This window comes from Scardinius erythrophthalmus (assembly GCF_964197995.2).
Source record: "Scardinius erythrophthalmus genome assembly, chromosome: 5".
In the NCBI taxonomy this organism is placed as follows: Eukaryota; Metazoa; Chordata; class Actinopteri; order Cypriniformes; family Leuciscidae; genus Scardinius; species Scardinius erythrophthalmus.
The window spans coordinates 22,838,771-22,855,083 of record NC_138225.1 but is presented as its reverse complement, the minus strand read 5'-3'; the positions used below and the strand labels follow the sequence as shown (position 1 = coordinate 22,855,083).

General features: G+C 37.9%; 1 protein-coding gene across 8 annotated transcripts in view; it reads left to right on the top strand.

The window, feature by feature from the left end:
- garnl3 (GTPase activating Rap/RanGAP domain like 3) overlaps window positions 1-16,313 on the top strand; it is a 71,976-nt gene that overhangs the window by 53,759 nt on the left and 1,904 nt on the right. For 3 of the 8 annotated variants that reach the window (XM_081367165.1, XM_081367168.1, XM_081367171.1), the window contains 18 exons: window positions 2,251-2,359; window positions 2,549-2,594; window positions 3,136-3,242; window positions 3,727-3,842; window positions 4,812-4,934; window positions 5,036-5,110; window positions 5,195-5,309; window positions 7,607-7,633; window positions 7,829-7,933; window positions 8,643-8,759; window positions 8,894-9,069; window positions 9,204-9,362; window positions 9,643-9,709; window positions 9,785-9,892; window positions 10,012-10,130; window positions 10,845-10,980; window positions 11,269-11,328; window positions 15,842-16,060. In XM_081367165.1, coding sequence (XP_081223291.1) covers window positions 2,251-2,359; window positions 2,549-2,594; window positions 3,136-3,242; window positions 3,727-3,842; window positions 4,812-4,934; window positions 5,036-5,110; window positions 5,195-5,309; window positions 7,607-7,633; window positions 7,829-7,933; window positions 8,643-8,759; window positions 8,894-9,069; window positions 9,204-9,362; window positions 9,643-9,709; window positions 9,785-9,892; window positions 10,012-10,130; window positions 10,845-10,980; window positions 11,269-11,328; window positions 15,842-16,060 — 1,984 coding nt within the window. The remainder of the gene's footprint in view (window positions 1-2,250; window positions 2,360-2,548; window positions 2,595-3,135; window positions 3,243-3,726; window positions 3,843-4,811; window positions 4,935-5,035; window positions 5,111-5,194; window positions 5,310-7,606; window positions 7,634-7,828; window positions 7,934-8,642; window positions 8,760-8,893; window positions 9,070-9,203; window positions 9,363-9,642; window positions 9,710-9,784; window positions 9,893-10,011; window positions 10,131-10,844; window positions 10,981-11,268; window positions 11,329-15,841; window positions 16,061-16,313) is intronic. The other 5 variants (XM_081367167.1, XM_081367169.1, XM_081367166.1 and 2 more) reach the window with 4 other exon arrangements.

Here is a 16,313-nt window from a genome sequence, read left to right as displayed (position 1 = left end):
GAAAATTTGTGCGTTAAGTTCATATTCTGAGTCCGCTTGCCTGTTCCAATATCTAGTATGGAGTTTTTTTTTATTATTCCTTTTATTTGTTTATTATTCTATTAGTCCATTAAGCGTTCAGTGTCCTGACCGCAGGGGAATCCTGGAGAATAACGAATTGAGGGAATCCACAGTTCTGCAGCACATCACTCAATATAAAGTTAAGAAAACTAAACAACTGAGAGACATATATGTCTACTACCTCAGATTTAACGTTTTATCTGTACATCAGCATCGGGGAATAACATTATAATCTCGTTCACGGTAGAGAAAACTACTTACATGTGTAAGCACAGCTTTTGTGTCTTTATCAGCTTTTCCATATATATACTGGCCCTGATAATCATCACAAATGCTTGCTCCGTTTCTGTAAATCCGTTTTTATGAATGAATGACTCTCTCATCCGTTGCTCTATAGTTTTCTTTGTCAACAGCCGCTTGCACCCCCTGCTGATGAGGTCGACTAACAGCTATGGAGATCATCAATCGGCAATCTACTGAAATTCCTGCCGTTCCAGAAAGTCAAATGTTGAATTTTCTGTCTAATTTGAACCACTGAATTTATGGAAGCGAATTACAATGGACCGAAAATATCCTGTTGAATATTATAGGTTGTATTTTTTAACAGAATGAATATTTTGGAAGTGAAATCTAAAAGGTGAATATGGATTATTGAATTTTTATCAATGAAAATGTGCGTAAAATGTTTTGAATTGAAATATTCACAGCTTAAATATACAACCATGTTGAATTTCAGCCCATAAAAAGGCAAGCCCTAAAAATACCATGCATTAAAATGCAAGCAGGGTTAATGCAATGCAGATTTTTTTCAAGCAGTGCAATTCAACAAGCTTTTTTGTTTCAAAAATGTTTGTCATTATTTTACTTCCATATCTTTCACTCTATCAGATCATCTGAATGTGTACAAGTAGAGCTCTTGTGCACTGGAGTGCCTGTGGAAGCATTCACAATAGCAGGATTTTCAAAGTATTTGTGTCGGTTCAAGGTCTTGGCACTCCACAGTCGAGAGCCTCTTCAGCCCTCCATGTCAATAACCACCTTTACCAATGCTGAACCACTCATGAAAAGAGCAGAAAAGTTCATACACGCTAAAAGTCTCTTGCTGACCCTAAAAGCATGCAGACACACCGAACAGGTGAAAGACTTGACTGGAAGGAATCAAGTACTGTTCACAAGGGAGTGTTTTTTCTTGTAAGAAAACTGTTCTTTACCCAAAATTTTTGTCATAATTTTCCTCTTGTCATTCTAAACTGAATTACTTTCTTTCTTCTGTGGAACATGAAGAACAATATTAAAGAAGCATAGCTATTTTCCATCAAGGACAGTTCATAGGGACTGCATGAAAGATATAATCACTATGAACTGTTGTATGGAGAAGTTTCTTTCTTTAAAAATTATTCTACTGTGTTCTAAAAGAGGAATTAACAACATATGGGTTTGGAAAACCATGAAGGTGAGCGAATAAAGACCTGATTAAAATATTTCGGTGAACTATCCCTTTAAAATAATCCTAGAAGGCTTAGGCCTAACCATGCTTGACCCTGTCAAACCGCTGGAAACATGTAGGAGTCAGTCATGAAAACCTGTTGGTATTGTTCAAGTGTTATGCGTGTCACTGGAAGGATGTTCTGTGCGACGGGGAGGGGATGTGGCAGAGAATCATAATTAAGCTCTCAGTGGAAATGAATCTGTCACTGCAATAAGTAAATACTCATTCCTGTCACAGCTCGTGGTCAAGCGCATGTATCTGTGTCTGGATGCGTGTGCTTCTCTGTGTGTGTGTGTGTTAGAGAGAGAGAGAGAAAATGAGATATATACTGGCGGAGAGGGGAAGGTGAAAAAGAGCCATGTAGTAATTGAGCTTTAAGATGTGTGTGTGTGTGTGTGTGTGTGTGTGTGTGTGTGTGCGCGTGCTCTTGAGACAAGAGATAAAAGCTCCTTTTCAAGCATAATGGTCCAGACTCATTAACAAGCACAATTATGCTTCCTGGCTAACAGGCGTGAGGTGTCAGAGGGCGTTAAGAATGTCCAAACATGCACACACAGACCAAACTCTCAACATACACACGCCTAGGAATGTACAATGATTTATTTCTTTTTAATTTAATACTGTAGAGAAAAAAGTTGATGCTTTTTGAAATGTGCTTCATGCATGTATGATTATAGCTTTAATTATTTTGCTCTGTGCAGGTAGAGAGGAAGAGACACATAGGGAACGACATCGTGACCATCGTGTTTCAGGAGGGAGATGACGCCTCTCCGTCCTTTAAACCCTCTATGATTCGCTCCCATTTCACACGTATCCTTCGTCCTTAAACTGAGTGAAACTGATGAAATGAGTCACTAAGTGGCAGTGGTTAGGCTTTTTATGGGTGACTTGTTTTTATAGGGGGGAAAAAAATGTCTAAATTAGTTTAGATTTTTGTGTACATTAGTACTTATGCATGTTGAACTATTGTATGGATGATTTCCTTTACGTATCCCACAGATATTTTTGCCTTAGTTAGATATAATAGCCAGAATGATAGTTACAGGTATGTGTGTGTTTGGAGGTTTTACTTTTTGTGCATAACACATATGTAGAAATGTGAGTTATTTAATATTATATTTATTACATTTATTTGAAAAATATATAAAATACTATTATATTGTACATACACTACCATTCAAAGGTTTGAGGTATTTTTTTTTTCTTTTCTTCAAAAAGAAATTCATACTTTTATTCAGCAAGATTGAAGTGACAGAAAATACTTTTATATTATTACAAACATTTCTATTTCAAATAAATGCTGTCCTTTTAAACTTTCTGTTCATCATAGTATCCTGAAAACATTTTAGCATGGTTTTCACAAAAATATTAGCAAAATATTTTCAACATTTATAATAATAAGAAATGTTTCTTGAGCACCAAATCAGCAAATTAGAATGTTTTGTGAAGGATCTTTTTTTTTTTTTTTTTTTTACTGCTTTTACTGTATTTTTTAATCAAATAAATGCTTTTTCAAAAACATTTTTAAAATCTTTCTGACCCCAAATGGTAGTTTATATTTGTATCTTAATCATTTTATGTTGCAGGTTGAAGATTTTCTCAGAGGAGAGTGTGCCGCTATTTGGCCCACCCCTCCCTTCCCCTCCAGTGTTCACAGACCACCAGGAGTTCAGGGACTTTCTACTCGTTAAATGTTAGTAAACTCACCAGTACATAGAGTCATTTTACAGACAGCATGAAAACAGTTGTTTTGATAGTCATTCACCAAAATGTAACAACTTGCCTCTGAAACAACACTTTTCTGCTGATGTTCCCAAAAAATACAAGCAATATCAAAGCCTATTAATACTGATTGAAATCCCCTCTCCAGAACTGAATGAAATCCCATTCTACTAAATGGGTTTCCTACTGAATGTCCTATTTCAGTCAAAAATAGATTATATATTGCAGAATTTAAAATAATTCCAAAAGCAATTTCATGGCATTTCAGTACACAGAGCTCCTGTTAGAATACACACCTGTGTTTTTCTGTTGCCAGCTTTTATGATTTGATTTGGCTCATGAACTCCGTGAAGCAGATGCTTTCTTTAAACAGACCTTGTAAAATGTGTCATGCTGTTTCCTAAGAGTTATTCTGTTGCATAACACTATTACCTTTATCCTTCTGTCTCCTGTAGTAATAAATGGAGAAAAAGCCACTCTCGAGACCCCCACTTTTGCTCAGAAACGTCAGCGTACGCTGGACATGCTGATCAGATCCCTGTACCAGGATCTCATGCCTGACATGCACAAGGTATGGACACATAATCTAGAACAGTGTCACAGTGTTCTCAACCAAGGGTCAAGATGATTTGAAATGATTTAAGATAAGCCAAAACAACTAAAAATCCAAATATTTATTTTTTACAGAACCAGGGCTATCAATGTCTTGAAACCCCTGGATATACTGTATGTGGAAGCCTAACTGAAAAGTGTAATGTGTCATTTTCAGACATAATAAAATTATGTAAAGTAAAAAAAAACAACATCATGAGCATTTTTATAATGAATACACATTTTTCTAGTTATGTTAAGTTCTAAAATATGTTATCGACCTGAAATTTGGAATAAAATATATAAAAAAATCCTTAACCCCACTAAATCACAAAAAAAAAAATGGAAAAGTCATGGGGATATTTTTGTGGACAATAAGGGGCCTTGGAGTCAAAAAGGTTGAGAACCACTGATCTAGCACAATACTTTTCTGTATTGCTCTACGTTTACCCTCAAGCTATTACCTCACTTCTGTTTTCTGCCATATATATTATATTTCTGCCGTTTCTTCTCACAATTCTCTTCATAAATACAACTCTTTCAAACCACTTAGCTGTCAAATGTACTTTCATTCTGTTGCAGCAACCTGTCAGCTGGTGCTAGAGCTGGATACTGTCTTTATATTGTTGTCTATTCCTGTTTCTATTCCCGATTACAAGGGTTAGAAATATCAGGAACCGGTTGTGCAGAGAAATTCGCAGTTTTTATATTTTAATGAGAAAAAAAAGACCTGCAGCAAAACAATACGAAGACAATAAAATCTTGTTGTGTTGTGTTGGAATCAGAATGTGAACCGTCATTATTTCCTTATGTTTTCAAACCCAATGTACAGTATTACGACTGATAAGGTACAGTGGTGTAAGAATTGTTAGCCTCTGCTTTGCTCTTTCTTTCTGGCTGTTTCTGGGTCAGTCTCTCAGACCCATATTCATCTCTACCACTCCCGTAGGTTCCCTTCTCTCCGCAGAACATGCTGAACCGACGCTCATTCAGTGATGTACTGCCAGAGTCGCCCAAATCGGCCCGTAAAAAAGAGGAGGCACGTCAGGCTGAGTTTGTACGGGTGGGACAGGTATGATGTGTACATCTATGCAAATATGGCATTCCACATAGGAATGAAAGAGAATGTTACAATATGAGGAGTGTTATTAATAAATATAATATTGTGTCCAGGCCTTGAAGCTGAAAACTATAGTTAAAGGGGATGCGCCCACCAGTCTAGTCACTACTGGCCTTTGCAGGAAAGAGGTGAGGGGCAAGAGGAAAAAGAGAGGGATGCTGTTATTTTGCATACTCTTCATCTCTAACGGTGTGTTCCTATGTTTTCTGCAGCCATGGGAGTCACAGTCATTCTGCAGCAGCTTCCCATATGAAATAGTCTGTGGAGACTCATGGGGACAGTCATTACTGGTCGCCACAGATTCAGCAGGGGTCATGCTTCTGGAGGGTGAGAATGCTTTTTCATGAGAAACAACACAGCTGGACAGAGTAGCGGTTTTCTTAAAAATGACATGTAAACTTTCTGTAAATTGACTGTAACTTTCACCAGCTTCTACATGGATAGATCTACAGTACATGGATCATATCAGTGGACATAAACACTGAGCTGAATTAAGTTCCATACTCAAGGGACAGTTAAGAAAAAAAAAAAAGAAAATTAAGAAAAAAATAATAAATGATGTATTCCGTGACCACAAAAGGAAATGCTGATGCTGCTTTTTCCATAGAATAATAGGGAACAGCAAGCAGGGGCTGCCAAACAATTTGTGCTCCAGCTTTCATTTAAGTGATGCCAAATGTCATTGGTCGCAAGATGTAATCAATTTAAATGTAAATTCAAATTGGATAAAGATTTCCGGGCTGTAGTAAAGGGGAAACCAAGTAAAATCAGAAACCAAGGAAACCAAAACTAAACAGAACAGGGAAACAGGAACTAAGGGAAACAAAACAGAACATCAAAATAAGATTCGGTCACCGAGACCGTACTACCCCCTACAGAGGGGTATAGTGTGGAGGATTGGAGCAGGCTTTGGAGGAGGGCGCAGAGCTGCTGATGGACAGGGATGAGATGGAGTCAGTGGAGAGAAAAACCATGGTGGAGCTTTGGAGGTGGAACCAGGGTGCCTGAGGAGCAGAGAGGCTGACGGACCAGGGCTACGTCCACAGCCCGGAAGCCCAAGGTGGAGCTGCTGTCTCGCAGGAACGAGGCGGAGACGGGGGCTCAGCAGACCGGGGCGTCGAAGGAGGAAAGCCCAGTGGAGCCGAAGGGGTGGAGGGTCGAGGCGCAGCAGAGTCCGTGGCGGAGGCAGAGCGACGACTTACTGAGGCTGAGCCATAGGGACAAGGAGTCGTCTTAGGGCTGACGGACCATGGCGGAGATGAGAGAACAAGTTCAAGGTGAAGATGGGGACTCAACCTCATGCCGAGCTGGTGGTTGGAAAGCACAAGATGGAGCCAAAGAGCCGCACTGAGTTAGCGGCATGGGCAGAGCCGAGGAGCAGGTGGAGCAGTTGGGACCAGGAAGTTGGGTGGGAACATCAGAGGAGGAAGGTCTCGGGACGAAACCGGAAAATTTTCTAGGAATCACAGGAGTAAACAAAGGCAGCGTAACAGCTTGTATAAATAAACACAAGACAATACCGGATAAGGAACAGAACCAAAATCATGACTTCAAAACTAAGGAGATAACAATGAACTCAATATGACACAGCTGATAATTATAAGTAACCATAGAAACAAACAGAGACATAATTAGAAACCAAGGAAACAGAAACTAAACAGAGCAGAGAAATAGGAACTAGTCCATAACCGTGACAAGGGGAGCATTTTCTGTAAATAATCATTTGAATTTCCATATGTTCCTCACATAGAGCTATCACATGGCTTTAGAATACTGGAAGAAAATAAAATACAGCCAAATGGACTAGTGTTCAATAATACATTAAGATACTTATGGTTCTTTTTAGTCATTTTCGGAGCCCCTGGTCAAATTCAATGAAAATGTAAATTCAATGAAAATAAATATGAAATTAATATGCTAAACATATCCTATTGTGGTCTATCTATGGAAGAAAGAAAATCACACAAGGTTGGAACATGAAAATATTTTGACAGATTTATTTATTTTTAGGTGAGCCATCTCTTTGAATAAAAGTATGCATGTGAAACGTTTATAATATTTCTGGGTGTATTATATGTGGGGGCTACCACAATGAAATGTACACAACTATTTAAAAGGGGGATGCTAAAAATGTTGTAAGGCTGCATTTATTTGATCAACCATACAGTAAAAACAGTCAAATTAAAAGTAAATTACAATTTAAAATGTTAAAATAGCAAAGTTCATTTATTTCTGTAATGAAAAAGTTGAATTTTCCGCATCATTACTCCAGTCTTCTGTGCCACATGATCCTTCAGAACTCATTCTAATAGGCTGATTTGGTCCTCAAGAAACATTTATTATTGTCAGTATTGAAAAGAGTTGTACTGCTTACTGAAACTGTGATAGTTTTTTCAAGATACTTTTATGAAAGTTCAAAAGAAAAACATTTATTTAAAATAGAAATATATTTTGTAGCATTATAAAGGTTTTGATCAATTTAATGTGTTATTGTCGAATAAAGGTATTCACTTCTTTTTAAAAAATCTTACTAACCCCAAAACTTTGAACAGTAGTGTTTGTATGGTGCAGATGGCACTTTCATTTAACTTGCTGAATCTGATCAAATCTGTCTTCCCTTTTAGCCTCAGATCCACTGTTCTCCGATGCAGGTATGTATAGCATGCCCACAACACTACAGTGGATATAAATGCTTATAGATATTACAAAGTATTTATACATGTTCCCAGTACATTTTTGCAGTGACAGTTAACAAATGTGTCTGTTAATCAAAGCAAGTGAATCTCATTTGGGGATTGAGTTTCCATGCAAACCACAAACTAATCTTTATTTGCATGCTGGTCTAGATTCACCAACCCTGCCTCCGGTGCAGGTATTTGACAAGACCTTGACAGTCAAACAATTGCACGTTCTTGAACCTCAGGACCTCCTCATTGCAAGAGCAGATAAGGGTAAGATATGTTTGTTTTTATATTTATACGAGCAATAAATATGGCACAGTTCTTATGTGGGTAGAAAAATGGTGTGGAACAATCTGCCAAAAAAGAGTGTAAGAAAAAAAGAGACCAAAGCAAAGTGGTAAAGGAATCTCTTGGTCCTTTGCTCTAATGAGCATCTTTATCCAGCTGGGAATAGCACAAAATACAGTAGTATTCAAACACACACACACACACACACACACACACACACATAAGGGCATTACCTTTGGTTCACATTGTCTAGACTTATAGCTCATTATAAAAAGAACCAAGAGTAGAGATGCATGTAATTTAGTCTCAACCATCATCTTCTGTCCTGATCATTAGCTCAAGATGGTGTGCAGCAAGCTCTCACACTTATTGGGAAGCACAGCTTCTGCAGAGGGAAAATAATGAATCCGTTATCAACTCCGTCACCAAGCAACTTTCATTCACTATGACAGCTATTTGAAATCCAAACATGTTGCATTAGCTGAGACGTCATTCAGTTTGATGAGACGGGTCTCTCATTTGTTGCCAGGCTATTATCATATATTAATGGTAATGAAAGCTTCATTTGTAGAATTCACTAAACAGCTGAAGTAGTCAAGCTCATTTGAATAACTGTACCAGGAATGTATAAGAGTGCTTGAAATTTGGTTTAATTTCAATTACTTGATGTCCAATTTAAACTCTTTTGCAGGGAAAGACGCTCGACTGTATGTTTACAGACTGAGTACTCTCAAACGAGGGATAGAGGAGCGGCAGCTTGTCCGCACCAAGTATGACAGTCGGGAGAACAAGCTTGAGAAAACCAAAGGTACAAAAGACTTGTCTGTATAGTATATGTAAGCAATAAGGTACAAGCTCTCGATCCTCTATGATTTCCAAGGTTGTCAAAATCAGGAATACACTTTGCATACATTTGAAATGAACCGAATTGTGTTTCCTCAGGTTGCCATCTCTACTCCATAAACACACATCATGGGGTAGAGCTTAGAGTCGTTGCGGCGATAAGAAACAAGCTTCTTCTGATCACCAGGAAACAGTCACGCCTCGATTGCCTCAGCTCTATCGCTACAGTCACAGGGGCTACTGACTCACCTGTGGAAGAGTTCCAATACATACGGGTAGGACACGGATTTTCATCATAAGTTAACTGGATTTTACAGTCATTTGTAGCTCATCATAGGGAATATTCTCACAGACATTTAGCTACTTTTAAGCTCTCAACATTTCCGATGTTTGATGTCGCTTGTCTTAGGAGATCTGCTTATGTGACTCCCCGGTGGTCATGGCTCTGGTTGACGGTCCAACAGGAGAGAACGACCACATGATCTGTGTGGCCTACAGACATCAGTTTGACCTGATCAATGAGAGCACAGGAGATGCCTACAGACTACACCATGTAGACTCCAACCGGGTGAGAATATCAACACACATTATCATTCAGTAAGATTTTAGAAGAAATTAATAGTCAAGAATAGTTATTCAGCCAAGAATGCATGAATCAAAGGTGGCAGTAAAGATTTATACTGTTACAAAATAAATGTTCACATTCATATAGAGCATCCACAATCCAAATATCCTTACCTATATCAGTTTTGTACACCACTGTATTATACAGTAAGCTGAACTACTTTCAGTTTTTAATTGGTTACAGTAGTGTCTATTATTGACATGGACACTTTACTTTTTTCCAGGTGAACTTTGTTGCTGCCATAGATGTGTATGAAGATGGAGAGTCTGGACTTCTTCTTTGCTATAACAGTTAGTGTCAATTTAAATGTCAGTGATTGTATCTGTGTAGTCAGATCCTCTAATGCTATATTTCTCTTCTAACAGATATTTGCGTATATAAGAAGGTGTGTCCGTTTAATGGAGCCACACCCATGATTCAGCCCAACTCTTCAGACTTCCATTTCAGCTGGAACCAAATGCCCAATGCTATTGGTCAGTACCTTTAGGACATGCATTTCAGTGACCTTATCTTCATTTCAACACTTCTTTTGCATTTGCTTTAGTGAAAATAATTGAGATATCGCCCTGTTATGTCACTTCCTGTGTCACAGTGTGTGCGTTCCCATATATCCTCGCATTCACCACCGACTCCATAGAGATCCGGCTAGTTGTTAATGGCAACCTAGTATATACAGCTGTCGTTCCAGAATTGCAACTGACTGCGTCCAGAGTAAGTGTTCAATCCATAAGGCTTTAATTTTTTTCAAATACATTATACAGCTGAATATCTATCAACAGGTATACAGTATATACAGTGGGGTCCAAAAGTACATTTTATTTATTTGTTTAGTCTTAGACCGTATTTAAAATTTGATGTAGACCTGCAAATGAACAGTTTTACAAGAATGAATAAAAACACAAATAAAAACAAATAAGAAATATGTACTGATAAAATAATTAGTAGTGAAAAAATGTGATGTTGAACCGTTTTGGACCCCACTGTATCTGATTTATGTATTTATTTGATATATGAGGCTTGTCTTTTTGTTATAGTGTATACTGTAACTTTACATTCGTTATGCAGCACTGGTCAAACATTTTGGGTCTGTAAGAATTTTTAAAATTGACTCATGCTCACCAAGGCTGCATTTATTTAATCAAAAATACAGTGAATTTTATTTATTAATATTATATAATAATATTATTTAAAATAACTGTTTTCCGTTTGAATATATTTTAAAAATGTAATTAATTCCTGTGATGGCAAGTTTATTATTATAAATGTGGAGAACAGTAATTCTGCTTATTATTTTGTGGATTTTTTGTTCAAAAGAATAGAATTTATTATTGATGACAGTGTCCTCTCTATTATATAATGCATTCCTCTGTCAGTCACGTCTCTCACTGTTTAATCTCGTTATTTCTTCCTCTCTTTTTTCTGCAGTCTGATATCTATTTCATCTCGTCAGCACCTATAAACTCTGCCTCTAACTGTAGCTCCAGAGACACTAGTTCCCAGAGTTCCCCTCAGACACCCACCGGCTATGAGATGCCCGTCTTCCCTTCACCGCTTGGAGATGGTACGCTTCTGCTCATGACAGAACATGTACACAATTTACCTTAGCAATTTTCTCAAACTGAATTCCCATGCTATTGAACTTAGGTATTTGTGTTTAGGATTTGAGAGAGTGTGATACTGGGCAATTTCAGTGTATGATATGTTGCTTTTTGTTTTTGCTATTATAGGGTAGCGAGTTACGCGCATGCGAGTCGTCTAACTGTCTTTGTGAATTGTCTTACGGTGCTTTTGTCTTTTAATCTGTGCGTGGGTTGGGTTGATATATTGCTCTTTTCCATCCCTGGTCCAGATTGTATTCGGATCCCCTACGGCACCAAGCTATCCCTCTACATGTCTAAAGACTCTGAAGGTACTGCAGGCACTTCTGTTGCCTACATTTCCCATGATGCCTCACTAATGCACGTTACCATGGAGACTCACCCTGTCTATTATTCAATTAACAAACGCATGCAGACGCATGCATGTTGAGTGAAATGTGCAGCTGACATAATGTGTCCCTTCTTTCTTGCAGTTTCACAGAAAGAATAACAAAGACAGATAGAGAAATGGTGGCATGAGGAGTCTTTGGGGGGAAAAGACTGAAGTGAATGAGATAGAGAGAGATGGCAGAGGAAATCAATAGACAGAAAGAGACAGATTCATAGAGACTTTAGGGAAATGGGACACATTTGCTGCAGCATGAGTTACAGATCGCTGTGTCACCATGGATACTTTTGTCAGAGCTCCTCTTCTCTTCATGCAAACACACACAGTCTGGACGGCCCTCCAGAGCTTAGCACTTCTGTCTACACGCGCGGCCTGAAGAGGGCCATCAAGGGGCTGTGACAAAATACACATCCTGGTGTTTTGAAACATCCAGCCAATTGTCTGTGGCTGCCATTTTTGCACCATGGGAAATAGACTGATAGCATACCATGACTTATCTCAACATGTTCACATTAATAGTTATAACCTACATATTTTGGTAACAGTCATATTAAGGTTCATGCATTTGGTATGATGAACTAAAAATGAAAATGACTTTTACAGCATTTATTAATCTGTTCATTTCTATTTAAACATTTTTAAAAAATGTCATGTTGTATAAATCAACAATAATGTATTATAAACAAACATGAATTAACAATACTATATTTTTAAATGAACATTATTCTGATTTAATGTTCATTGTTAGTGCATTGTACCCAATGCATTAGCTAATTTTAGTGAATTTAACTCTAAAGCGTTACCATTTCTTCCTGTTTGTTTTTGATATACTATTAAATTTTGGGTCGGTAATATTTTTTAAATGTTTTTTAAATTCTTATGCTCAGCAAAGCTGCATTTACGTGAACAAAAATATAGTAAAAACAGTAATATTGTCAAATATTATTATACTTTAATTGAGTTTATTCCTGTGATGGCAAAGCTGAATTAACTTAAGAAGTAATTTTAATATACTGATTTCATGCTAATGCAACATGTTTGTGCTATATACATATAGTGTATGTGCATATATACGCTATATATGCATATATATTATGTATCGTGCTGTCCCATGGAGCAAAGATGTCTGTGGAATACTTTCAGTGTATTCCAGACTCATGCATGGATTCATAACGAAATATTCCTGTGTTTGATTATGACTCTCTAATTATTCTAAATGAACTTAAAGGGGAAGCATTCTTCCCTGCCTGGAAATCTGTATATGCTGTTGGACATTGTCATGTCTCTAATCAGATCATTGCTCTTTTATCTAACATGACTACAGTTTTCAAGGTTATTGTTTGTTGCTACTGAATATATGTGTGAATTAGTTCTCCAAATTACCATTGCCTGTGACAAATATCCAAAGCATAGTTAAAAAAGGTTTAAAAAGTTAACAAAAAAATAAATGTGAATACAGTATTCAAAATAGCAATCATGCTCGTGCACTGGTATCACCAACATACTTCATATGCATAACAGCATGTATTATTTCTTATTTTTCTTATTGAAGCATCTTACCCAGACAAAAGTAGCATTTTTTAAGGTTTATGTCATGTGCTTTAGATTTTTATTGTGTTGTTTTTTTATTACCTTTATTTATATATTTTTGTTGTTTTTTGTTTATTCTTTTTTTATAGAGACACCGGTGAAGGTTCACACTTTATATTGATATATTAACCCTATTTTGTTGCAGTGGCCTTGCAGTTTGTGCCATTCCATCATTTCCTGCTCTCACTCTACCAAAAGTTTCCCAAAACCAAGTGATTTTACATGGAATTATTCATCAATATGCCAGCACTGATCAAGTGGTTTCCCTTTTAAACACCTGCCTTTCCTAGTTTCTGAGGAAATTAGACACTCATTTTCTCAACAAGTCTTTAAGCGGTTTACATGATGTCATGTCATTGTTTTACAAGACTGAGTCAAGAGTCAAGTCTTAAACTTGAGTCTCAAGTCTAGTGGATAAAGATGAGAATCAAGTGTTGCACATTTACCTTATATACTTCTACTTATATCATTGTAAATGTGCTTTTGTTTGTTTTCATGCTAATCGATAGCATTAAAACAAAAATCAATAATGTAAATAATCAGATTTTTCTGACAATGAAACTTCTTAAAAATCTCATTCCTGTTCTGACTCAGTAGGCTTTATTTTGTCTATCTGGTTAAACTAACTGTAAACTCAGAATGTTTGAGACAGCAGACAAATGTAAACACATAAGATTAGGCTCAATACCCCCCCAAAAAAACAAAAATGTCAGTCTGTGAATAAATAGCTCAACCAGAGTCAAGTCTGAGTTGAGTCACAAGTAAATGCTATGACGTCTAAAAACACACCGTCTGACTCGCGTCCAAGTCATGAGTCACTTTGGAGAGGGGAAAAAATACTCGAATCACTGTGTCCTAACTCCTAACCAGACAAGATGTGATAAGTTTCCTGATACAAGTAATTTGTCTGTCTGAATGTGAAAAAGCAGTGTGATAGTCAAAGCCAATAAGAACATAGCTAATGTTAAATTTCTAGCGAGAGTGAGATTTTGGAACAATGACATTTCACAAAAAGGCGGGACTACATAAAAGTGCGACGCTAATAGAGACATGGAATAGTTCGTTAGCAATGTTGCAGTACACAAGGGTGTTGTGTGTGTAGTGTGTACATATATTCAAAAGCGGTTTCCGTAAAAATATTAAAGGTTCTCTAGCGATGTCGGGAGACGTTACTTCTTGTTGACATTCGAATTGTTGTCAAACAAAACGGAGGCTGGCTAGACCCTCCCTCCTCCTCATCCCGTCTCCTCCCTCCTCCCCTCCCCTCCCCTCCCCTCCCCTCCCGGCATAAAGGAAAGTTAAAATAGTCACTACAAAGTTAAGTTTTACTGATACTTCATGAATGTGTAATGTCGCCAAGTTAGATAAATGCTTTTATGCATTGCAGAACAGAATACAGAAAAAGAGAAACATTATCTTAAAATCGTTTTGTCACCTGAGGTTATAACTATGTTAGCTCCCATACAAGGACGCAATGATAGCAAGATAACGTTAGCTTCGCGTTTCCCAGTGACCATAAACAACGGCGGCGTTGTAAACAAATTTAGTCAAAGTTGTCAATAGCCTAACTTATGAACAATCAAATTCATAACAAACCGTGGGTGAAAACAAGCGTTAACTTACACAAATTGTCGCCCTATTGTGAATTTGCTTGATCATTTACAATAGAGATTGATTGCTGCAAGAAACATACATGTTGTATTCACCAAAGTTAACGCTGACAGCATAAATCTAGCTAATTACATCCTTGTGTTGGTTTTGCGAACATGAACGTCAGTTTAGAAAGAAAAGTGGATTTACCTGTTCTGCAAAAACAGAGCAACTGAATGTCGGATAGTAGCCAATCCCTTCTGCCGGCGGAGTTCTCGCCACCTTTCAAAGATTTTTCCGATGTAAATTCGGTACTTCGCGCGTTCCTTATCCTTGTCCCTCTTGCAAGTTGTTCTGTTCATCGGAACGTCGTCTCTTTGGTCGTGTGTCGGCCATAATTCAAACGTCCCTCTTCATGCTTCTCTCTCCTCCACACCCCCTTCATGTGTACGCGCACAACCCCCCAGACCCCACCCTCAAATACTTCTTGCCAGTGATTGGCTGGAGCACTGTTTGTTATGTTTCGTGGTGCGGGTGAGCTCTCTATGGCTCTGGGTGAGCCCAGTTTCTTTTTGTTGCCGTTTGTGGAGCCTGTGGTGTCTAGAGAGACCGCGTTTTTTTACAGTGTGTTCAGGGGACAGGCAGCTAGCGGATAGTGAGGAGATGTTTGCTGTATGTGACAAAAAATGTTTTGGCCTAAAAAACGCGTGACATGACTTAGAGCACCTTTAAGCAGTTTTTTGCTGAAAATTCATTAAATAGTTATCTTAAATTGTAATAATATTTCACAATATTACTATTTTACTGTATTTTTCATCAAATAAATGCAACCTTGGTGAGCATAAGGGACTTATTTCAAAAACCTAAAAAATAATCTTACTGACCCCAAACATTTCAAAAGTAGTGTGTGTTTACTAATGTATTAAACTGTGTTTTTAGTTACCCCTCTAATACAGATTTAAAATAGGCTTACCTGTGGGTAGATGAAACAGTTGTTTTCCTTTAAGCTAATTACAAAAGTGTGGCACCAGCAGTGACTCTGACTGTATTTCTATATATGTGTGTCTTTAAACACAAGGCGATGTGTGTACATGTTATGTTTTATTCTGTGCAGAGTAGATATTAATGTGCCTAACAGCAGCTCTGCTCCTAGATCGACCACTGTGGTAGTTACACCATTTATTCTAAAGTCTCATTCTTTAGCCTTCCCTCTCTTCTTTTCTGCCCCTTTCCAACCATCCCTTTCTTTCTTCAAGGTGAAGCGCCCTCAAAACACATCTATAAGATTCCGTTGAGTAACCTAGTTGGACGCAGCATAGAGAGGCCCCTCAAGTCTCCGTTGGTCAATAAAGTGCTCACGACACCTGTCCCAAGTGTAATCGGCTCCGCTCCCATGATCGCAAGCACAACCTCGCTCTCGCTGTCTCGCATGGAGATCAAAGAGATCGCCAGCCGCACACGGAAAGAGCTGCTGGGTGAGTGTCTCTGTATTTGTGAGCACTTGAACTGAAAGCTATCATTACGTATGTGTGGCGCAGTGGGAGGCTGGCATGAAATGTACCGAATGAAATCTGCCACAGGATAAGTGCCTCTCTTTGGATGTGTTTCTAGGGTAGGACAATAAAGCTCCGAGTGGTGCAGCTCAGTACCATTTATTAACGTTTTAATTGCGTGTGATAAAAAAACCCTGCAATGATACTTGCATGCCTGATCTGTTGTAATGCTTGT